The 25,639-nt window shown below is 45.7% G+C and overlaps 1 protein-coding gene across 5 annotated transcripts in view; it reads left to right on the top strand.

Annotated features, from left to right (window-relative positions):
- Positions 1 to 25,639, top strand: part of IQCH (IQ motif containing H) — a 116,547-nt gene that overhangs the window by 88,184 nt on the left and 2,724 nt on the right. For 4 of the 5 annotated variants that reach the window (XM_032764385.2, XM_032764387.2, XM_032764391.2 and 1 more), the window contains 4 exons: positions 15,765 to 15,932; positions 21,647 to 21,772; positions 22,978 to 23,039; positions 24,311 to 24,419. In XM_032764385.2, coding sequence (XP_032620276.1) covers positions 15,765 to 15,932; positions 21,647 to 21,772; positions 22,978 to 23,039; positions 24,311 to 24,419 — 465 coding nt within the window. The remainder of the gene's footprint in view (positions 1 to 15,764; positions 15,933 to 21,646; positions 21,773 to 22,977; positions 23,040 to 24,310; positions 24,420 to 25,639) is intronic. The other variant, XM_032764386.2, reaches the window with a different exon arrangement.

The following is a 25,639-nucleotide window of genomic DNA, read 5'->3' on the forward strand; positions in this document are numbered from 1 at the left end:
TAAGAATTTATGTTTTTCTTCCCTTAAGTTTGTTTTAAAGTTGAAGCATCTTTATGGCAGCTGTAAAGAATTACACTATAATTGTGATTTTATTCACTTGAGCTGGCTTTATCATGAGGTGCAGCCTGTAGAGCCGAAGCCATGCATTTTAAAGGAAAGCATCTCCTTGCAGCATTCAGCAGAGCTTGCATACCAAAAATCTTTTGTAAGTGATGCCAGATCCCAAATCGTAACCTTCTTTCCATAACATTTTCTTGGCCAAGTAGTCAGTACGTCTTATAGGTTGAACCTCTGATTTTTTTACTAGACATTGTCTAAAGATTGAGAAGTCTGAGAAATCTGAGTTCTCTCTTGTGTAGGCCCAATCCGAAAACCCAAATATGATCAGTTTTGAGGGTGTTCAAATTCTGAATCCCAATTTAGCACATAGCCTCTATCTTTATAATGGGACAGTGCAAAACCCCAGATCTGAACACCTCAGAACACTGGGATGTTTGAAATACAAATGTCAGTTTTAAGTCTTGGGTCCATTTAGGGCTTCACAACTGAGCTCTGTTTCTGTTAAACTTATGAACACATACTCTGTTGCTGTTAAAAGGAATTATATACACTTATTGGAGAGAAATAGGTGGAGCCCTGCGCAGATACAAAATTTATATCCGCATCCGAGCCACAAAAATTATCCACGGATATCCATGGATTTGCAAGGCTCTAGAAATAGGGCCTCCGTTTTTGGCAATATTTAGATGGTGACAGAAACCTGTGAAAGCCCTGACATTTTAAGTTAAAGTTGACTGCATTACTTTTTAACTTGTCATGTGGTGGGTTCTTGGTACTGCAGGAGCCTCAGATCAGTTTATGACATCATGTATCTGATGTCCTTCATTGTATAGAGGTACCAGGGCAAATTAGGAAAATGAGAACAGGCTTAAAAACATTAAATGTTCAGTACTTTCCTAGTTGTGGCACTCTTTTGATTTTACTTATACGTGACCTCTAGGGCACGCCTTTTTTGTAACAGCAGCTGACTGACTGGAGCAGACAACTCACTTGGTTATTAATTGCTAGTAAATGCCTGACCTGACCAGTCACTATTGCTTATATAAACCATGCAAATATCATGAAAAAAAAAAACTAAGGCTGATATGTTCACAGCATTCTAGGGGATTTTGACACTCCTCTTCCATTACAATTTAAGAAAGATATGTAATCCCATAGATCACATTGGAAATAATTTTCCTTCTATGTTGAAAAGTTAAGAGATGAATAGCATGTCCCCATGGACACAGTTCCATTTGCTAGCCACCAATTCAGTTACCAGCAGAAAAACAAGACTGCGTTCTCCACCAGTCTTTAAATTTACACTTGTGAGGGACCTTTTAAATAATTCTTGTGTCTGATTCATTAAAATGATACAGCAACAAACAAAATTAGCTACCACACCAGCCATGTACCACACGGGCTGAACATCTCCTGTTATCAGTAGGATTTCCAGGAAAACAGGCATCTTGGTGCACAGATGCATTTGGCTCTGATTGTTCATTTAAAATTATTGAAAGCTGTAACTACAAGCCACCTTTTTTAAAAAAAAGAATTAGGTCGTGCTTGCCTTTCTTCCGTCTTGCATTTGGGCTCTGTAGATTGTGGCTTTAATTGAAGAAGTATGCAGTATCAACAGATATAAGATGGAATCACATTTCATTTACCTCTGTTGCTTCTCACAATGAAGAAGGACTGTTCAGTTCTTACAGAGTTTATAGAGATCGCCACTGTCTGTCACTCTGAGTTAAAGGAAAATCATTACAGTAGATGAGAGAGATGTTTTTTCATGCAGTTTGATTAGTTTAGAACTTGTTTTATATAGACGCTACAATAATAATTGGCTTTATAGGGCCTGATCCAAAGCCTATTATAGTCAGTCAGGAGACTTTCGCTGGCGCCAGTGGAGTTTGGATCAGAGCCATATAGCTCTGTTAATCAAAAACTGCAGCAGATAGAAACGTCAAACTTCACTTGTTTCACAGTTCTCACTCCCACAGCGTAGCAGGGAAGAGAAACCTTACTTAGAAGCAGGAGCCATCTTGGAAAGGTGTTTGTTTTCCCTGCTGAGTTGTGGCAGTAGGTGCTATTGGAAACCAGCAGCATCCCAGGATCTGTTCTCCAGGCCCAGCGCTTTCCTTTAGTATATCATTTTTCTTTCACTCAGTGGTTTAGGGGGTTGTTTTTGCTTCACTCTGGTTCTTTTTTCCCCTTTCCTCTTGGTCATTCTTGTCTGCTTCTACTTTTTCTTTTTCGGACATAACATTCTTGGCATTCTTCCCCATCCTGCTTTCATCTGATGGTGACAAGAACTACAACTGCCCTGTGGTCTGCTTTGTGCTACCTTGTGCTGCAACTTTAGTGAGCTAAGCAGGTTTTGGGCCTGCTCAGTGCTTGAGTGGAACCTATAAGCAAATCCCAGGTGCGATGAGAAATGCTGTAAACGTTCAGTAGTGGCATTCTTTCCTCTGGGCATGGTGCTCTGGGGCATTGAGCTGATGCTTGTGGACTGAGCTGTAATGCCAATGTCCTAACCACTTATGGTCATTAAAGTTGCCATAACACTTGTGTGGGCATTAATTCCCACTGTCTGGGCAAATTCCAACTCAGATGATCACATCCATCTACTTAACATTTCCAGCAGTCCCACTTAGCTCACATAATCTTTTCTTTCCCATTTGAGTTGTTGTGTTTTGCACAGACATGGTGGCATTTTTAGCAGAGGATGGAGCACTTCCTGTATATATCAGTTTGGGATAAATGGTGCTGTATACGTTATTAATAATGAGGAATCATTTTCCTTTCATTAATGCCACCAGACTTCTTCTGCCATACTTGTCGCCCTGTGCAGTGCTTCATAAGTCAGTCAGCAGAAAGAGTGGCCAGCAGCAGAGATGCTGCAGAATTGAGAGGACTCAAAGCAAAGGGCCTGTGTGCATTCAAGCTAGCATCTTGGGAGGAGGAGGCAGTGGAAGAGATAAACTCTACTGGGCAATAGGCATCCCTAAAATATTTGTTTCCTAGACCATGGCATGTATGTGTCAGGCACAGATACACCATGAAAAACAGAGGGCAGACAGCCTGTAAATCCTTGCTTTCCCAGTTTCTGTGCTCTTGCTCAAAGGTTATATATTTTTATTATTTCAGGTTCTTCTCCCCTGCTGCTGGCAGCTCCAGCCACATTGATTTAGCTCAGTGCTGTGCATACAGAAAAGCCCTTTCATTGCAGCGGAAACAGGTTTTCTTGGCATGTGCCTGATGAGCCCTTCAGGGAAAATGAAAAGTCAACACCTATTGAATCCTCTTGGACTAGAATTCTTTAGGCTCATATATAAAGGATTCTACTTCTTTTTCTTTTTTATTATAATTAATCCTAGGCTATTATGCCCAGGGGACACCTGCTAACTGCAGTGGGGTAAAGCATGTGCTTAGTATAAGGTTACAAGCGTTACTCGTTTCCATTTGAGGGTCTGTGTCTATATATCACTGGTGAAAGGTGCCAGATGGATAGGCTTGCAAATGGATGTCCACGCCGCATCCCCAGAATAAGTCCACCATAGGCAGCTGCCCTGCTGCTCTCCCTGCGAGCCTCAACCTCACTTAATCCGTAACCTCACTGTCAAGACTACCAACAAGTTTACTTGTCCTTATCAATTACTGTGAATTTTGCAAAGGGCATATCTGACCAATGGGAACTGGAGGGAAACTTCCAGCTCATTTCATATAGGAATCTACCCACCTGGTGGATGGTGGCATCGGTTGGTTACTAATGATCTGGACTGCATCTGAACTAGTAACATGAAAAATTGCACCCCATTATCAATCCCATGAAAACTAGGGGCAAGATTCTCAGTCCAGTCTGTCTCTCCTTCATGTTGCTTCAGCAGTGCGCCGTGGACTGGAAGCTGAACTAAAGGGACTTTGGGGGATTTTACCTATCATAGTATAAAGCCAACATAGCTCGCTTACGCCACCAGCTCTCCCTTCTTTCCCCTACATAGGAGTTGTTCCAGGACATGGCCAGAGTACAGTGTGTTCTGGCAATCCTGCTCCTGTAAAACTGTCCCTAGGGGAACATCCCAACTGGCTTAAATTAGTGACCATTTGGCATCTCCAGCTTGCAAGAGTGATGGTTCAGGCCCAGGATTAGAGGAGGTAAAAAGGTGGCTTGGAGCTGTCATTGCCTTCCTCTCCCTGAACTCAGTGTTGTTGAGGACTACCCCCTCTATTTTAAAAACTGGGTAATCTGCACCTTTAATGACAACCTTCTTAGCCCTGGAATGTAATGATGACTTAAACTCTCTGTAGGGGTTTGCACCATTCTGTAGTAACACAGAACAATATCCGTGCTGTAGTATTCTGTAGAATGGTTTAAAAGAACCATGGTCAGAGCAGACATGCCAAACCTGCAGAAGAAAATGCAGAAATTGGGCTTGGTTTTGGCTTAATTGGCTTGTGAGTTGCTTGTTGGCTAGTTTGTGGCTCCTGGCAAGCAGGGGCAAGGGGGGGAGAGAGTCAGGGGTTCACAGCAGGCCCACCACAGTCTCAGACTACACACTGGGGGGATCTAGTCACATAGAGTATTGGGGTTCTTAGGGATTGGCTTGTTTTGGCTTTGTTTTGAAATGGGATTAGCTTGATTTTTGGCTTATTGTAACAGTCAGGGTGCTTATTTACTGCGTGAAAGTTGGCAACTGTGGGTTATAGGTGATGGATATCATTCTCTGCTACATGCTGTAGGCTTTTAGAATCTAACTCTTGATTTAATCCATTAATTTTTATAGCACTTTTTCACAAGGCTAAAATCATCATCGGATGATGAAGCATGGAATGTAAGGAACATTGATGGACAGTAACGCCTCCAGCATTCAGCCCAATCCTGTGACCTCTGGGTATGGAGGCTGTCCTGCCCAAAGGCCTTCTGTCACCAGCATGCAGTCTTATAGCCCTTCCCTGAGCAGAGAGCTGAGCTGGGCTGGGCTAATGTCTCATTCAGTGAGGATCCTGTAATGCCCCTGGGTCTCAGAGTGGTGGGTGCTTACCTTTTGGAGGGTCTGTTAGAGCTAGCGTTACATGCTGGGCATTTTATTAAAATTATATGAAGTGTGCCCAGGCTGAATTGGATGGGTCTTTTCTGTAGATCTGAACATAAATAAAAGTGGCCTATGCACACTTTACAGTTAAACTTACAGGAAAGTAGCTGCTTACAAAGCTTGTTTGATTGTATTACTTGTTACATAAAACATGTAACATCACGTTTTATGTTGTCTATTTGAATTTCTATCATGTTTTAATAAATTTGTCATCTGCTAATGTCTATTTCAAGATTGCTGCATTTCTTTGAGTGTATATCTGTTGTTAAGTGGAAGGCCAGGTTCTTTACACATTGTCAGAACATGACTTTGACTGTCCAAAGCCATGTAATTATCCACTGATCAGGTACAACACGGGCAATGGCAGCACAAATGTTGCTTACGCTCCCTGCTTTTGTTCTGAAGCCTATCTTGGAGGGACCACCTCTAGGGATGAGGGATTAATTGTCTCTCAGCTTTTGAGATCTTTCCCTCCTTCCAGCAAAGCTTTCACTTACTGCTGACATTGATTGCGACTTTACTGCTATGGCACCAGAAACTGGAGGGAGATCATCAACTCATGTCACGTGGGTCACTGAACAGGCATTGGATACTAATGACGGTTGGTCACTGCCATTTTGGGACAGATTTGAACCTATGGACTAAATATTTTCCATAATCCTTGATCCTCTCACTCAAGCCATCCAGTTCTCTCTCTCTTTGTAGAATACTTATTTTAGATTCTAAACCTAATTTTCGCACAGTTAAAGATACTCTTGCTATTATTGATTTATTACTAATACTTATGAAATGCATTTAATATGAATTCATCATGAACTACATGTGCTGTAAAAATGTAGCTCATTTGAAGGGTTGTCACATGCTGAAATATCTATTGTATTTTGAAAGCTCCTTCTCACCTCCATAGAAAGTGACTATGTAAGACTACATTCTTAGGGAAAATTAAGCATTGTAATTGGTAAAAGTTCCCTCTATTGTTAAGCAAAGCTCGCCATCAGCATCTGATTTGCATTTTATACCATGCAGCAGGAAATATTTAAGTTGACAAATAGCATATTTAATACAGCAACAGATACTTGGCAGTTAGTTATTAACAACTGTTACAAATGTGATTTATTTGCTGTTATGAAAAGGGCATTACTGTGTGAATACGATTCAGAAATTAGCTCCAGTTTAGCAAGAGGTCTTGGCTGCCTGACCTCTTAATATCCTTATAATGATGCCATTTACCACTCAAAGGCTTATTCAAGTCACTCACTGCTAGATTTGTTTTAAAGGAGTCCACTCTAGGGCAGACATTTTACGTATGTTAATGTATCTGATTGCAGGGTGGATTTTTGGGGCTAGTCTAGACTAGAATCACTACAGCAGCGCAGCTGTACCACTGTAGCGCTGCTAGTGCAGAGAGCTTCTCTCGCCAACATAGCGCTGTCCACAGCAGTGCTTAGGTTGGTGTAACTTATATCACTTGGGGGTGGCTTTTTCACACCCAAGTGACTTCAGTTATATGGAAGTAAGTGCTAGTGCATATAAACCCCAAATGTGAAAAATGTAAGCACAAACTATGTACAGGTGTAGCGAGGCGGTGTGGCTCCCCTCCTCCACAGGGAGGGTTGAGCCCCGTCAATCATCCCCCAGGGCGGAACCGCTGGGTGGAAGTCCCGCCCCTCAGAGGTTCAGGCGGCGACCTGGAAGGATAAAAGCCGGGCCTCAGCCTTCAGTCAGGCCCCAGTCGCCGCCAGGAGCAGACGTGCCCGCCGGCTCTCGTCACTGGGAGGCTGCTGAGGCCAGAGGCCGGTACCAGGAGCTCCCGGAGCTACCCCGCGCCCACTACAACGAGGAGCTGCCAGAGCTACCCCACAGCTGCTGCGACAAGGGGCTACCAGAGCTACCCCATCCTTGCTACGGCCCCGAGGAGCCGTTGGACCAGACCTGGTCCTCCTTCCCTGAGGTATTCCCGGACCTTCCGCCCAGCCCTGATTGGGAGGATCCCATGGTGCTGGTCGTCCCTGCGGACCAGGTAGGAGCCGAGGGGGAAATAGGAAGTAGCCCGGGGGCAGCTGACTACAGTCAGGCTGCAGAGGGCCCCGAGCCTATGTCAGTGTGTTTCGGTCAGGACCCCCACTGACTGCCACTAGCGGCGACAGCCGCTACTAGGGCCCCGGGCTGGAACGCAGAGGAGTGGGCAGGCCTGCGTTCCCCCTACCACTCGTAACCGGGTGGCAGAATCCCCCTTTCCCCGACCTAGAGAGGCCAGTGTGATTGAACCATTGTATTGCTGTGCTGGTGCCCCACCAGAACCAAGGGCTGGGTCCCCTCTGACTTTGCCATTGCTCTGCCCTGCCCCAAAAGGGCCAGAGCTCCTTGTACTGCGTTTGGTGCCCCGCCCGAACCAAGGGCTGGGCCCCCTCTGACTTTGCCTGTGCTCAGTCCTCTCCACAGGGACCGAACGTCCACCGGACAGTGGGCCGCAGGTCCAAGGGTCCGGCCCCGTGGAGGACAGAACGCGGCCGGTGTGGCTCCCCTCCTCCACAGGGAGGGTTGAGCCCCGGCAACCCTCGTTACAACTGGTACCAGAAGTGGGGAGGCGAACCCCTCCGCCCCTGTGAGAAGGGGCCGGTAGGAGAGCGCTAAGGTAACCAGCGTTGCCCAAACCGGGACATGGATCTGGAATGGCTGTTCCAACGGCTGGTGGAAAGCCAGGAGCGGCAGCAGGCGGCGCAACTGCTGCAGCAGCAACAGCAGCAGACCACCCTTCGTGAACAACAGCAACAACAAGATGCCACCCTCCTCCAGCAGCAGCGACAGCAGCAGGCCGCTCGGCTGGAGCAGCAACAGCAGCTTATCCAGCAACTGGGGGCCCAACTACAGATGCTTTTCGGGACTGCCGCCCGACCCGCCGACGGGGCCACGGGAGAGGACCCCGGAGGTCCCCGGTCGCCGGCACCCCTGCGCCTGACCAAGATGAGCCCGGGGGACGACCCGGAGGCCTTCTTGGTCACGTTTGAGCGGGTGGCTCTAGTCGCAGGGTGGGCCCGGGCTCAATGGGCCACTCTCTTGGCCCCCTACCTGACCAGGCCAGCTCAGCTGGCCTATCGCGGGCTGTCGATGGAAGATGCCCGAGACTACAACTGGGTGAAGGCAGCAATCCTCGACGCGTTGGACGTCAGTCCCGAAACATTCAGACAACGGTTCCGGAGCCATGCATACCCGACCGGCGCTCGCCCTCGATTGGTCGCCCAAGGGCTGAAAGAAGCCTGTCGCCGCTGGCTGCAGCCCGAAACCCGTACGGCGGAGGAAGTAACTGAGCAGGTGATTCTCGAGCAGTTTGTGCACATCCTGCCTGCACAAGGACGGGCCTGGGTCCTCCGCCACCGGCCCGCCACCCTGGGGGCCACGGTCTCCCTGATGGAGGACTTCCTCGCTGCCGAGGCCTCGGTGGGGCCCGCCTTTCCGTCCCCAGCCCCAGGACCCGACCAAACCCACGGAGGAAGGAGAGGGTCCGCCCCATCTGGACTGCGGGGCCCAGGTCACAGACGGGCCCCCGAGCCGGCCCCTCGGACCCACTGTTCGGAGCCTGACCCGCCCTCGGGCTCAGGTGCCTCCCTCAGGGGCCCGTCAGAGCCCCGCCGCAGGCCCCGAAGCCCTCCGGCCACCGGGCCCTGGCGTGGGCGCTCAGAAATAGGACCCTGCTTTGGATGTGGGAGGACCGGCCACTTACAAAGGGACTGCCCCGCGATGGAGTGTGACTATGGGCAGGTATACGCAGGGGAAGGTCGGGCTCGACGACCCCAGCCCCCTAAGCTCATGATCCCGGTGGTCGTGGGGGACCAAGCCACGATGGCCCTGGTGGACTCCGGCTGTGGTCAAACGTTGGTCTGTCAGGCCTTGGGACTGCCGGTCGACCCCGGCCTGGGACCTATCCACCTTCAGTGTATCCATAGAGACGTTCAACCCTACCCGAGCACTTGGGCCCGGCTGACGGTCAATGGCCTCACCCAGTCGTTAATTGTCGGGGTGGCCCCCCGTCTGGCCTACCCAGTCATTCTGGGGTGGGACTGGCCCGCCTTTGAAGGGCTCCTGCGATCCATCCCTGCCCTGGCGGCCGAGTCCCCGGAACCCCCGGCAAATGCCAAGGAAGACACAGAGGAGAGTGGAGCCGAAACCTTGGAGGCTGAGGGTTCGGCTGAAGGAGGCCCCTCCGAACCCCACTTCGACACGTACTTTTGTCGGGACCAGCGGGCCAACCCCACTCTCCGAGGGGCCTATGAGCAGCTTTCGGCCATTGATGGGTCAGTGGTCGACCCGGGCCGGGCTACGCAGTGGCCCCACTTCGAGCTCCAGCGAGACAGGCTTTACCGGATCAAACGGGACCCCCGTACGCAAGAGCCTCGAACCCAGCTTCTCGTGCCCCGATGCCATCGACGGGCCGTAACGAGCTTGGCCCACGACATACCAGCGGTGGGATACCTGGGGCATGAGAAGACCCTGGCCTGGATTCGGGCTCAGTTCTATTGGCCGGGACTAGACGGGGACGTGAAGCGGTATTGTACCTCTTGCCCGGGGTGCCAGCTGGCCGCCCCCCCCCGGACACCTAAGGCGCCCTTGGTCCCAATGCCACTAATTGACACGCCGTTCGAGCGGGTTGCGATGGACCTGGTTGGCCCGCTTCCCGGAGCATGGCGGGATTTCAATACGTCCTGGTCCTGATCAACTATGCCACCCAGTTTCTGGAGGCCGTCCCACTGCAGAGCATCACGGCCCAGACCATCGCGGGCAAACTAGTAAAGGTGTTTTCCCGCGTGGGGCTACCTAAGGAGATCCTGACGGACCAGGGCACGAACTTCACATCCAGGTTGTTGAAACAAGTCTGCCAACTCCTGGGGGTAAAGCCGCTCCATACCTCCATCTACCACCCCCAGACGGACGGTCTGGTGGAGCACTTCAATCGCACCCTCAAGGGCATGCTGAGACGGTTCCCGCCAGAGGAGCTACGCCACTGGGACCAACTCCTCCCGCCACTACTCCTCGCTATCCAGGAGGTCCCCCAAGCTTCAACCAAGTTTTCTCCGTTCGAACTCCTATATGGGTGGAGGCCACGGGGCCTCCTGGACTTAATGAAGGAGACGTGGGAGTAATTGGCCTCCCGAACTCAGGGGCTTCTCCAGTACGTCCTCCGGTTGCGGGAACACCTAACCCAGGCAGGAACCCTGGCGAAGGAGAACCTCAAGGCGGCCCAGGGAAGGCAGGAGCGGAACTACAATCAGGATACGCAGGTGTGAGAATTCTCCCCCGGAGACCGGGTTCTCCTGCTCCTGCCCTCCAGCGAGTCAAAGTTGTTGGCACGTTGGCAAGGCCCCTACGAGGTGCTCCGGAGGGTGGGGCCCGTCAACTACGAGATTCGCCAGCCGGGTCGCCACAAGGAGAAGCAGCCGTATCACGTGAACCTGCTGAAGCCGTGGCGGGACCAAGAGGGCTTGCTAATTGACCCTTGCCCACCAGAGCTAGAGCTAGGTCAAGGAGTGTCCTGGACAGAGGAGGTGTTAGAGCCCGCCTTAGGGAGCACCCTGATGGAGGAGCAATGCGAGCAGGCCCAGTGTCTCCTGCGGGCCTTCCGTCGGACTTTCACGGCGCTACCGGGCTGCATGACCGCCACCTTTCATCAGGTCCACACTGAGCCCGGGAAGGTCGTCAGGGAAACTACCCGGCCCATCCCATACTGAATGCGCCAGGAGGTGGAGGAAGAGGTCCGGGCCATGTTAGCCTTGGGGGTCATTGAACCGTCCCGGAGCGAGTGGCGCAGCCCGGTGGTTCTGGTGCCTAAGCCAGACGGCTCCCGCCGCTTCTGCATCGACTTCCGGAAGGTTAACGCCATCTCCCGGTTTGACGCCTACCCAATGCCCTGGATCGACGAGTTATTTGGGCGCCTTGGGGAGGCCTGCTATATCACGATGCTGGACCTTAGCAAGGGGTATTGGCAGATCCCCCTCGAGGAGGCGTCCAAGGAAAAGACCGCCTTTGCCACTCCATCCGGGCTATACCAATTTACCTGGATGCCCTTCGGTCTCCATGGCGCCCCCGCGACCTTTCAGCGGCTGATGGATCACCTCTTGCGGCCGCACCAGGAGTACACGGCTGCCTACCTGGATGATGTCGTGATCTACAGCTGCTGCTGGGAGGGTCATCTGGACCAGGTCGCGGCGGTCCTCCGAACCCTGCGGGACACGGGACTGACAGCAAACCCCAAGAAGTGTCGCATCGCCTGGGAGGAGACCAACTACCTCGGGTATACCGTCGGGCGGGGACAGATAAAGCCCCTCGTGGGGAAGGTTCAAGCCCTAGCGAAGTGCCCCATCCCGACAACCAAGCGGCAGGTACGGCGCTTCCTGGGGCCCTGTATCTGAGCCGAAAGCTCTTCCCCCGGGAGCAGAACTATGCCACGGTTGAGAAGGAGGCCCTCGCCATCAAGTGGGCCTGCGAGGCTCTTCGGTTCTTCCTCCTGGGTGGCCCGTTCACTCTGGTCACGGACCACGCCCCGCTCCAGTGGCTTATGCGGATGAAAGATAACAACGCCCGCATTATGTGCTGGTATCTGGCCTTGCAGCCCTATGCGTTCAACATCTGGCATAGGGCTGGCAAGGACCATGCCAATGCGGACTTCTTCTCCCGCCTCAAGGAGATGGAACAGCCCGGCCCCAACAGGCGGGAGCCAGACTTGAGGGGGCGGGGGGGTTAGTGAGGCGGTGTGGCTCCCCTCCTCCACAGGAAGGATTGAGCCCCGTCAATCATCCCCCAGGGCGGAACCGCTGGGTGGAAGTCCTGCCCCCCCAGAGGCCGGAAGGATAAAAGCCGGGCCTCAGCCTTCAGTCAGGCCCCAGCCGCCGCCGGGAGCAGACGTGCCCGGCGGCTCTCATCACTGGGAGGCTGCTGAGGCCAGAGGCCAGTACCAGGAGCTGCCGGAGCTACCCCGCGCCCCCTACGACGAGGAGCTGCCAGAGCTACCCCGCGCCCGCTACGATGAGAGGCTGCCAGAGCTACCCCACAGCTGCTGCGACGAGGGGCTACCAGAGCTACCCCGTCCTTGCTACGGCCCCGAGGAGCTGTCAGACCAGACCTGGGCCACCCTCCCGGAGGCATTCCCGGACCTACCGCCCAGCCCTGAGTGGGAGGAACCCATGGTGCTGGACGTCCCGGCGGACCAGGTAGGAGCCGAGGGGGAAATAGGAAGTAGCCCGGGGGCAGCTGACTACAGTCAGGCTGCAGAGGGCCCCGAGCCTATGTCAGTGTGTTTCGGTCAGGATCCCCACTGATCACTCTGTCAGTGTGTTTCGGTCAGGACCCCCACTGACTGCCACTAGCGGCGACAGCCGCTACTAGGGCCCCGGGCTGGAACGCAGAGGAGTGGGCAGGCCTGCGTTCCCCCTACCACCCGTAACCGGGTGGCAGAATCCCCCTTTCCCCGACCTAGAGAGGCCAGTGTGATTGAACCATTGTATCGCTGTGCTGGTGCCCCACCCGAACCAAGGGCTGGGCCCCCTCTGACTTTGCCATTGCTCTGCCCTGCCCCAAAAGGGCCAGAGCTCCTTGTACTGCGTTTGGTGCCCCGCCCAAACCAAGGGCTGGGCCCCCTCTGACTTTGCCTGTGCTCAGTCCTCTCCACAGGGACCAAACGTCCACCGGACAGTGGGCCGCAGGTCCAAGGGTCCAGCCCCGTGGAGGACAGAACGCGGCCGGTGTGGCTCCCCTCCTCCACAGGGAGGGTTGAGCCCCGGCAACCCTCGTTACAACAGGCTTCTGTGAGTACAACAGGCTGGAGGAGAGGAGGATTCAAGGAGCTTCCCTAGCCACAGCATGGTCTTTGTGCTCCCCTTAGTGTAAGATGAAGCTAATGCCACTGCTAGCAAAAGTCACCTAAGAGTGGGTGAGAGGAACCTTCCTCCCCCCCGCCCTCCCGACACTCTGTACTAGCCACTAGAGCAAAGGGGATAGATGCTACACCCCCTTCAGGTGTGGCGCAGTGCCCTCTCTCCCTGCCCGTGTGCTCCCCTTGCTCCAGGAGGCATAGTGCAAGTGTCAGGCATGAAGCTTCCAAGAGCTACAGCTAGGACAGTGCACCTCTGTGGCATCCCAGTGCGTGGCGGCTCTTAAAGGCACAAGAGCCCCAAGTCTTCCTGAAAATACGGTTACATTTCAGTTTCCTTCAGTGCAAGTGTATTGCTATTATCAGCTCTACAGGACTTCATAGATGCTCCACAAGATACTTGTTCATACAGTTAATGGTGTGCAGGGAGGACGAATGCTTAGGGCTCAGACCTAGGACTTGGGAGACCTTGGTTCAAGTCTCCACTGTGCCACAGAATTCCTCTACGACCATGGGCATGTATCTCAGTTCCCCATCTGTAAAATGGGGGCCAACAACACTGACCTACTTTGCAGAGGTACTGTGAGGATAAATCCATTAAAGATCATGAGGGTGCTCCAAAAATGTGGATGATGGCGGTGACACACTTCAAGTTTCAATTCAGACCAGCGAGAAGACACTGCTTGTATCATTACCCTGAGTGCCCCAAAATGCTTCTGCTACTTGTGGCTCCCAGCCTGGGCCACACACACAGCCAGCATGCACACTATGTTTTATAAACTGTACTGCTCTGATTCAACCACTTGGAATCCAACAACCTGCCAACAGTTCTCACAGACACACTCTGTAGACTTGGTTAATATTAGCAGGTGACCCCAAAGTACCCCTAGTCCCATACTTTCCCACACCCCTGTGCTCTGCAATGTCCAGCCCTCTCCTGCAATATTCAGAGAAATAAGATCCATTTGCTCCTTTAAAGAGACAAAACCCAACAGCTTGCCACATTAATTGGAGTTAACATTCACTTTAATCAAACACAGCACTGTGGGTTTAGATTAAAAGTAAAATAAGGTTATTAACAAAAGAAGATAGGATTTTAAGTGAATTCAAGTATAAGAACGTTAGAAACGCTTACAAGCAAATAAAAGTGAAAATACCTATCTAAAACTCTAAAACTTAATCTCGCAAGCTATAGCCTTGTTCAAGTTGTCTTTATCTCACCCCCAGTCTTCTTGCAAGATGACTGAACCCCCCATTTTGGTCAGGATCTCCTCCAGAAGCCCAAAGTGCTGTTTCCTTTGTCGTCTTAGGTGAAAGAGAGAACTTGGGGTTTTCTGCCCCTTTCTTTTATAGTCCAGTGAACCTTTGAAATGATCCCTCAAAGTAAAGAGTTTATTCAAATGGGGAGGAAGGCGACATGGAGTCTGGTGGTAAAGGAAGCTCCATGCTCTTTCTTCCCCTCGCTAGTGTTTGCTAAAATGCAAATTGTTCTGTTTCCTACAGTCTCTTCCCCTTGTTAGCTTGATGGCCCTATTTACTGCTTATATTTAAGGTGGTGTAAGCCCACATTCCTTTGTTTAGGATAGATCTATTTAACACCTTTACCGAGGCAAGGCTGTCTGATTGTGAACATGGGTAATAACATCGTGCGGACGGAATTTATAACTTTACATATAATATTGCTACACACATTTCACCATGATATTACTGACCAGAGAGTGAATAGTTTTCAGATGATACCTCACAAGGCATATTTAGTACAAAGATTATTACAATTGTGTGTGAATACAGGGTTGTTTAGGGTCATATCACTTCCTATGGTAGCTAGAGGCTAGTAACCAGACAGCTTATTTAACATTCCTTGTAACTTGGACTTTTATCTCTAATAATATATAGGCTTAGACATAAAGAGCCAAAGTTTCAGAATTGAGATCAACTTGTGTCCTCACAACACCCACGTTAGCATTTGTGTGCCAGTGGGTAGTTCAATGTGCAGTGAGCCAGTTTGTGCAGAGGCAAGGCTTTATGGATGCACGTGTCACTCTCAGCCCTAACATTTTAGGCCCTGACTCTCTGCTCACAGTTACACAGATGTAAATCTAGAGAGTGACTCCATGGAAGTTAAACCTGCAAAAAAGGCCATGTAAGGCAGAAGCAGAAGCAGGCCCCAAGTCACATTACTTGCTTACATACAAGACAAGGCAACTGCTGTTTACAATGCTGTATACTTCAGTAGGAATATGCATTGCTAAACACCATCACTAAAATCATGCAATGACTAATGCATATGTTATATACAAATAGCATTGCTTTCTATGTGAAGCTGTCCCTTTCGCTCACAACATCACTCTGCCCTTAAGGCCCTCGTGGTTACCATCTCAAAAAAAACATTGTTGGGTTTTTTTGTAACTAGAGTGTTTTTTAACTGTACAAAATTTTTAGGGGAGAAAATCCCAGTTGTACATTTTAGCTCCATTTATGAGCTGCTCCACCGCATGAGCTCATCTACATGTACGTCCTTAATTCCTGCTAAAACCTTTGCAGTGAGTTTTGCTATTTTCTTATAAGTCTTTTACTCAGCCTTTCAATATTCTCTGGTAGGCAGCTTTCTAAAATTATGTAAGAGTTTTGATTGTTCCAGTTTGGAAGTGGTTTCTTAATCTCAGTCAAGTAAATCATGTACCAGCATTCATAAACCAGTGGAATCCCAGCTTCATTAAATAAACTTGGTGAATTTCACCTTTTTTTTTGGTCATCTTATGTTTTGATAGGTGTGGGTAACAGACCTTGACCTTTGTTATAGTGACCAGCTGGCCTTCACTCAGCTCATGTTGTATGTGACAAATGGCAATCTGGATGGGTGCTCTAGCTGCTTTGAAGTACCACTTACGTGGAAGAAAACAAAAAGTCACAGTGTTCAGAGTGAGGAGGCAGAAACTGTAAGTAGTGTTTCATTTCCAACTAACATTGTTAAGTTACTTTGGGTATAAAAGGCTGTTCAGCACCTTCACATTCAGCAACACCAGTTAATTTGTGGATTCCAAGGTTTGGGGTTTCCGTTAGCATAACCAGCAGCTGCTCTACAGCCACCCAGCACCAAAGGCTAATAACGGAGCAGCTACTTCTCTTGCATTTCGGAAGGTTAAAAAAATGTGACATCACATTAGAAATGAAAAGAAAGTGATTGGCCATTTATGTTCACTCTGATTAGCCACATTTTTCACCCATCAGGATTGGTTCTATTTACAGCACTAATTAAATGATGAATACTCTGAAATAGTTCTCAAAGTTTTAAGGAATCTTGTGACATTTAATTCTTAAACTTTGTGAAACAAGATAACCAAACAGGTGGTAAAGGGGGCACTGTAGGGAGAGCACCATGGTGTCACAAGAGCTAAAAGGAGGAAGGATAGTCATGGTCCTGTGGCTGAGGTCCAAGATTAGAAGTCAGAACCCCTGTGTTCTACTTCCTATGTAAACTTTGGGATGACACTTAACAGTTCTGTAAATTAAACTTCCACATCTGCCCTACCCCATATGGATGTAGTGAACCTAAATAAGGCACAATTAGTAAAGTGCTTTGAGATCCTCATATGGATAGTGCTATTAAAGTGTAAACTATGGTTATTGAACTTATTACATTTAATAAAGTGTTTGGCTTATCAGCCTTGAGATTGTCCTTATGGTGGTGGCTATTACCAGCAGAAGGATAGACAAGGTAAAACCCTCTGGGAAAATCAGGGTGAGTTAAAAGGAGGTGCCAGAAGAACAACTGCATGTTTAGGTGTTTTATTAGAAAACGCACAAACCGCTTTTTCTGTCTATAAAGGAGAGATGTTGTGCTATTCCAAAAAGTGTCAGAGAGTTGTAATTTAGAGGTTAATGAGATCCTGATCTATTGTGCTTGTCAAGCAACCACTTTAAGTTGGAGAGGAGTGAATTAGTCCCAGTAGTTCTAGAAATGAAAAGTAATCAAGTAGCATCTTCTTGAATTAAAATTCTGTCAGGATTAACATAAACTGTCACTCTATCCTTAATTTTTTTCCTCTTCTTTATATCTTTGGGCTCTTACCTCCTTAAAAGTTAACTAGAAAAAAAGTGCTATCTTTGAAGATCTTTCTTAAAAAAAAAAAAAAGGGAGAGAGACAAATGTTTTTACAGCACATGAGCTGTAATGAATGATTAAGTAAAGCACTTTGTGTAAAATTATTATGTTAATAATGAATCTGTCCCCTTTATGTATTATATATTCCCAGTGCTGCTAGGGCTGATATTGATAAAATGGAGCAGTGACTGAGTTTGTGTGACGATTGTATTTTTAGAAATTCTTCTTTGAAAGAACAAATTTCCTAGATACTGCTGCTACTGTAATTATGTAGAAAACCAATCACTCATTATAGTTAGGATACATTATCTTCTAGACAGATGAGGCTAAATAAGCAACACATTAATAATTCATACTGCAGTTCATTATGCATGTGTATGCATGCTTTGTAGCTGAAATAAGCACCTCATCAACCTGATGCCAACCCTTAAACAATAGTTCTGTGTTATTGCAGCCACATTCAAGTTTACGCTTGTTAAACTGCTACTTGGATTATTTTATCAAGCATTCATTTATTTGTGGTCCCCTACTGCAGAGAACAGATTTTGGAAGCTCCTTTTTTAAGTTAATGACTTGAGCAATGGGTGTTATTAATTCTCAGAATATTATAAACATGATTAATTTTCAGGCAGAGATGTATTATATAAGGATTTCAACTATGTCAACTTAAATGCATCAATGTCAAAACAATATCATTTTGGGAAAAATACTGTAAATTACATGCTTCAAGATGCATTTTCCCCAGTCAAAGAACTAAGAACCCAGTCCTGCAAACACCACCAGACACAACCCCCAGTTCAGGAAAGTATCTTCAGTCAGGACAGGATTTAAGTATGTGCTCAAATGCTTTCCTGAATCTCAAACATAGTGTTATCTCTGTTGATTTTAAGGGCTACTCATAGGAGTATATGCACTATCCCTTCTAATAAGCCTTGGCAGGACATGGCCTATTTAGGCACCTAACTTCTGTTGATTTCAGTGGAAGTTAGGCACCTAAATACCTCTGAGGATCTGGACCATAGTCACTTTAAACCGTGCCTAGAAAAATATTATTCATGAAAAATAGTATTTAAGGTTTTCTGTATTTAGCATTAAGTATTTTTGTGATGATTTGGGTATTTTAATGAAAGATGACCTAGAATTAATATTAACCATACATTTGTTCCACATTGTTTTTCATGTAGGGACTGATCCTGGAATAGCTGCACATTCAAAGCTCCCCCTAACTGCAAGACTGAATTGCACAGCAGAGGGCACGATGATTCTAGTATCAGGCCTCTAATGAGAACAAAGCTACAATGTGGCTATGATTTAAAAAACTCACTTGAATTACTGGCCATAGTTTTGCTGTTCTCTGGCAGGAAAAGTCTATTGATTTCAAGTAGGAGCTATGGCTTTATAAGGACTACTAGATCAGGCCTACTCTGAAAAGGACAAGGGACTGGTTCTTCTCTCTGTAAGGCACAAAACTTGGCCGTTAGATTTACATGTGGGCATGGAAGGGATGGTAAAGACCTCCCCCATCCTTCCTTATAGAGCTACAGGTTTGTCTTCATTAGGTTTTAAAGGTGTGTTGTTAGGGCTGTCTCCAGGCTTCAGCTGATTCCACTAGCATGTGCTAATGTAAATGCTGCCTCATCTACACTTGTACAATGTGCTACTTACAACATGTGTTCTAACCACACTCCTTTAAATCCTCATAGTCCATCCCTTTGTAGTGATAATGTAATCTGAGCACAGGATTGGTAATCCAGGCTCTGACACTGTAGCCTTTGAAAGTAAATTAATCATCTGGTCCATTTCCCATTATACTCATTAGAAAGACTGTCAATGACTTCAAAGAGATTTGGGTCCGATCCCTTGTACTGGCTGAAACCTACAATGAAAAACAAATCAGTATGGGGTCTGAGTCTGAGAAATGTGTAATGATATTGATTGGGCAGCATGTGTAAGCAGAACTCAGGTCCATTTTCAACACAGAGCTGGGGTGGACTGTAAAGGATATTTTAGAATATTATGTTCCATATTTGCTAAATCATTTAGATTCTGCCAACCTTGTACCCAATGAATATCACCTCATTCTCATGAAATATGTCAACTAAATCTGTGGGATTATTTATGAGTAAGGTGCTACTTGATTAAGGGTGGAAGAATACACATCTTAGTGTTGGTCACAATACTTCTGTTATCCCTAACTGATTTGATTTATCCAGCAATTGCGTTCTCATTGCCATTAAAATTTTCCATTTTCTATGTATTTAAAGTGATGCTATCAAATTCGTTAACCCTAAAACTCTACCTGCCTTGACAGTTGACCAATACTGAAGGGCTTATAGTTACGATGCCATGGGTGTATTTTTTCCCCAAACGTATGCATCCCAGAGCAACGTTGTTCTTTGATCCCACTTCCCCTTTTTAACTACAATTCCTGTTTTCATTTCTGAACAGATATGATACCCTACTCCCTTGAGGCATAATAGAGAAGAAGGCCAAGACTAATATATTTTCCCAAATTCAGAATACTCTCTTTTTGCTCTAAAGCTGCTTGACCAGCACAGTCATGTAGAGTGTATGGATTTCTGAGTGAGCACAGCCTACAAGTGACGGGAGAATGAAAGCACTTCTCATCCAACTTGAACAATATATCAGTGGAGCAAATTTTGCTTTTTGGACGTGCTGTACTTGGGTGCCACTCACTTCAATGTAATGCTGTGCAAAAGGTTCATGTAGAGTCACAAAACCACCTACAATCAAGTTGAATGTGGGGTTTTACTACGTGGGCCTGAGTAATGTTGTTTGCACAGTGCTTGTGACTTAAAAGCTCAAATTACTTTACAGAATAAGTCCCCCAACTTCCATTGACTTCAGTGGTATAAATCAGTTCCGCTCCATTGACTTTAGTAGAGATATGTTGATTTGCACCAGGTGAGAATGTATCCCAGTGAGTTGAGCCTCTTGTAGGATCGTACCCTGAAGGCCTGATTTTCAGTTACACTGAAGTCCCTCTATGCTGCTCTGGCCATAATAATATAGAATGACCTTAGTGTGAATGGGTATCAGTCTTTAAAGCAGTTTAAATCATGAAGAGCTTTTGGTCATGTGTAGGTAAACAAGGTTTGACTTGCAGCATTTCTAGAAATTCAGTTTCTAAAACCTCAAACTCCAAGCAAACAAGTGATTCATTGCCATCCACTGCAAACTGAACCCCCAAAGCTTATCCATATCTATTTTAATGAGGAGATATATGTGCCCATCTCAGGGCAGAATTTCTCCCTTGGCTGTTGTAATTTTCTTAGTGTTGCAATTTAAGACAAAAATAAGACTGGAATTATGATGTGACTTCATGGTAATTACCATGCAATAACATGCTCAGTAATCACAATGGTCTCCTACCCACCAATAGTTCTGGTTTCTGCTTTTTTATGTGAGAAATCTTGATGTGGCAGATATGATATTGACAGCTGGGATGGTGTTGAGCTGTCCTGTCTGAAACATGTTGACCGTTTTATTACTTCTTTGATGATTGTTGCTGAAGATACTGAAGAACCATGCTATCAAACTGAAGAGAGATTGGTCATATCCTGCTTTGGGATGCTGTTACTCTAAAAGTAAACATATATTGATTGCAAGACCCTTAACTGTTTGCATCTTTCACACATCTGGTGCTCTGAATTTTGGTATTTGTTTTCTTCGTTTTGCTGTATTTTATGGTGTCCAGATTCCTGAAAATGCAGAATGGTCCTTCAGACCTCAGCTCCTTGCCAGGGAAGAAGAATCTCTAGCTGGCTTTGTTCTGTCACAGTGGCTTAAACTTTTTAGTTTTGTAATACTCTGTAACAACAACAAACAATACTGCATTTTACGTGCTATGGTATAAATACTCAATGGCCTCTGCATTTTCAAACACAAACTCTTAACAAATGCAGATTGGGGGTGAGGCATCAAGTTACGAGATTTACATAAAGAGAAAGCCAAATTGCATGCAAATACAGTGGCTGGATGTGCAGACCTGGAGTGAGGCCAGCTGTAAATCTGGCTCTGGGGAATCTATATGCTGTCCTCTGTTCATAGCTCATGAAACTCCATTGATGGTCACACTGGAATTTCCATTCATATCAATAGCAGTTGAGTATAAAACTTGAAAACAATACAGATTTGCACACAGTGTGACGATTCTGCTCTCAGCTATGGCAGTGCAAATCTGGAGGGGCTCCACTGTAGTCAGAATCTGATAGAATGGTTCCATAGTGCTTCAGTCAACAGTGAAGTAATTGAAACATCTTCAGGTGATTCACAAAGAGCATTTCAGGGGAGTTACACTAGATTTACATCAATGTAGCTGAGAGTAGAATCTGCCCCATAGAAACCTACATTGCTTCTGAGTTATATGTTCAACTGATACTGATCTGAATGGGAATACCACTGCGAATAGAAATGGAGCTACTCCACATTTACACCAAAAGTCCTTTATATTTAAATAGCAAATTGTAGGTGCTTTACATAAAATGATATGAAATGAAGAATCATATGTTGTTGGTTTTTTTCCAGCCGTCTCCAGTAAGCAGCCGCTGTGCAGTAATGAGCAGTCAGCTGAGGCACTCCAACCTTTCAGTAATTTACTATAGTGTTCTCCTCCAAATATGTAAGGCTCATGGCATTGGATTTGATGTCCAGGTATGGAAGGAGAAATATGTATAGAAAAGTGTAATAGTCACTCTGCCTAACTTCTGTCTGGCAACTATAACCCTCTGAAATCATACAGCACAATATCATGTGCAGAAGTTCTGTTGCATTGGACAAAATTCACAATAAAATTGTCCTAATATCTTGTTTGTGCCATAAGACAGACCTGGCAGTACTTTAACACACAACTCTTTTTTAACAGATTTACTAAGACTATTGTATGAAAGCCAAATTACAAAGGGTTCTTTAGCAGGCACCATATAAATTAGTCTGGTTTTGCAACAGGTTTCCTGTTTTCCTTTAGATTAAGTATATTTAATTGACTCCTTAGTAGACGACTGTCCTGAGGATCTGTATGAGTGGGCTGAAAAGTGGGGGTGGTTCTGTGAAGAATGAGAAGAAGGAGATTGAGAGATGTCAGGTGATAACAGAGAACAGAAGGATGGATGGAGGATGAAGAGAAACAGACTTCACTGGAGAAGGAAGAGGTAGAGGATTGTGAATGGAGCAAGAGAAGAGAGCAATGAGATAGTAATAGTGGAACATGGAAAAAGAGGGGAGGAGATGATATATAGAGAAAGAATATAAAAGGAAAGAGTATCTGGATCCTGGGACAGAAGTATTCCATGTGGTCACTCAGTAAAGACTTCATACTCCCCTACTCGCCTTTCATACCAGGAGACATTTCTCATGTTTCTGAATGATATGATAATGGGTGCTTAGGGCCTCTGAAAATCAGACCCTGTGAGTTTTGCTACTGACTCCCTTGGAACAAGGTCTAGCCCACAATGAATTAGAAGATATAATGAAGACTAAAAACATTTTCAATTTCTCTCAACGTTACAGAATGTAACGCTCTGATGGGCCGCCTTTATCTTAATGAATTATCAAAGTGTATACATAAAATATCCGTGACCATCCACCATTGTAGAAGGCACAAAATATTTGTTTTTGAACAGATTCTGAAATGTGTATATTTGGATTTACATAGAATTATTATATTGCATTCTCCAGTACAAATTACTTAGGTTACACAGAGTCATAATCCAGTACATATAGTTTAAAACTCCTTTCTTTGATGACATGATTTTGTACGTACCATCCTTGCACAATAGGTGTTAGCATCTCTTATTGTAAGTATCAGTATGGACACTGTTTTAAGCAACAGTTAAAATAACTTTTTTTCAATGTAACAGGAAAAACAAGGAACAATTTTTATACTGTATGAAGATCGCAAGCGGTACAGATTGGGAATGATGTAAGTAGACAGTATAAGTTAAATAGCTAAGTAAGCAAGTCGACAGTTATTTGAGCTGAAGAACATGAAAATACAAAGTATTACCATCATGGATTTTAATAGAAGTGTTGATTTACTGGAAGACTATCTGGCAATTCAGTGATTGTCACCCACTATTTAGTTGTGATGTGATGACTTCCAGTGAGACTGGCCTGTTGAAAGAGTTTGGTAAGTGGATGTAAGGGTGATAGTGTAGATTACACACTAAGGAGCTAGAAGGAGAGTTAGCAAGAAACTCAACAGAAGGGAAGATGTAGAGGATCAAAAGTGACTTGGCACTTAGCAACTGTAGTCTCCTAAGTGGGACTTTGGCCCTTTTGAAAATTTAACCCCTAAATTAGTATTGGTTCCACCCTAGTGAACCTTACACCTTTTTTCTACCCCTCTTAGAATCTTGGACTCACAATCACTTCCTTAGTATAACTCACTCCACCTTATGCATCATTGCCTCCAGATCTGGTCTTATGAAATGAAGCTGCCTCTCATCCAAAGTTTGCCCTTACTTACATCCTGTGGAATCTCTAACAGTTTCTGTTTGATATTTCTTTTCCCTCAAACAAGACTGCTAAATACATGTCAGGCACCCATTTTAATTTGGAACTAAATTCCAAAAATGTAACCGTTTGGTTCAGGTTGTAACATTTTTTAAATAGCTCAGCCATATAATTCATCCTGCATTTTACTGCACTGTGCTTAATGTGCATTGCAACTGACGTGTTAAATGAGGCATATTCCCCCTCAATGAAATATGCTATCATGAGACTCTGGATGTACTATCAAGAGATTAAAGCCCAAAGACTAATACTTACAGTGCAATAGTCTAAGTAGCACTGATGCAGTTCGAGTGTCTGTGTGTCACAGAAAGGAGTGTTATGCATGAATTGTATTTGTCTATGCATGAAGTAGCAACAACTCTTTTAAACTAATTTAAATGCTAAAATATATGCTAAGGGCACTGTCCTAACTCAGTGGTAGCCTTGTGCTTGGAGTAGCTGAACCTACTGCTCTCCTTTGGTAAGTTGATTAATAAATATTATTTATTACACAAATCCTTTCTGTTGACAAGTTAAAATGGAGCCTCATCTTTCCGATCTCCCTGAAGATTGCCACCTTGTGAGATTGAAAATACTCATTAAATTCCATCACCAGACAGGCACAAATGAGAGGCCGATTGTTTTTAAGCATGTGAAGGGAATCATTGGTAAACTCATTTGTTTGGATATCATTAACAGAACAATCGGAGAGGATCTCCAGGGGGTCCTCATGACCTTTGCTCACAATCTCTTCATCATCCATCAAGAAATATCAGCACCTAATATGCAAGGCGAGACCAATTTTAAGGTGAGGTGTTAATTAACTAACGATCCTGGTTAATTTCTGTACCAGGGCTGAAAATACCTCATGCTGTATTGTAAACAAGTGCTAAACCATTCCTTTTTCATTGTTAGCAGTACATATTTCACAGTGTGGAGGTCAATATAGCAGGTCTCCCAATGAACCTGTTAGTTAAATTTAATAGTTTGAAACTTTTTCTTTGAAAACAAACATGCTTTAACTTGGAACCATTTGTAAACCAAATCCCCAAAGCTTCTGAGTTTCCAATGTAAGATGCAAAGGAGACCACCATGCTGCTTTAGAGAATTCTGTCACAATTGGCTCTTTTGTTTTTAAAGGAATACCATCAAGATAAAAATCTTAAATTAAAAAATGGAGTTCCCTGTTTTACTAATGACCACTTAAAATATTAATATCACATGTAAAACATCCAACTCATTTTTCACCACTCAATCGGTTTACTTTTTCCATGTCACCTTAAACATTGAAAGACTAGTACAGTTTCATTTCTGTTTGTTTCACACTGCCTCTTCTGGGGGTACCCACTCCACACCTGAGCTCACCTTATTCATGGACTCAGGGCACCTGCAGAGCTCTGGGTCTGGCATTGGGCATTTCTACTCTGGGAATGTTCCACAGGGAACCCTTATGCACCAGCATAGCTAGTGAAAAGAAACCATCAGGCAATAATGAATCCAGCCCTATGTCCAATACTGGATCAGGCCATAAGAAAGTACAAAGTGACTAGTTTATAGTGGAAACAACTGCTTTTTATAAATGAGGCTATCTTTTGATTCTAAAGAATAGCATAACTTCAGCAAATGCTCTTTTGCTAACCCAGAGGCCCTCTAGCTTTACAGATTTTAAAAACTTGAACTGTAAACAGTTTCTTAAAAGGCAAGAAGAGAACCCTATATTGCAAATTTGTGTTGTAGTTGATATGGTGGGATTGTAAAACAGACAAAATCTTAACTGTATTTTCGTGTGACAAGTAGTGTCAAATGGCATTTTTTGGGGAAAATATAATTACATTTTATTGTAACACAATAAATAGAAAAAACTATTTTTCTGATCTGAGGGAGGGACTCAAAACCAAGTATTGAAGAAAAATGTAAAAGGGGATTTTAATTCATTTTATTTATAGTGAATTAACAATGATTTATATATGCATAATAAAACACAACTTAGTTAATTAGAATAACAAAATGTGTCTAGCTATATATTTT

The sequence above is a fragment of the Chelonoidis abingdonii genome, chromosome 9 (assembly GCF_003597395.2).
Source record: "Chelonoidis abingdonii isolate Lonesome George chromosome 9, CheloAbing_2.0, whole genome shotgun sequence".
Classification (NCBI taxonomy): domain Eukaryota; kingdom Metazoa; phylum Chordata; order Testudines; family Testudinidae; genus Chelonoidis; species Chelonoidis abingdonii.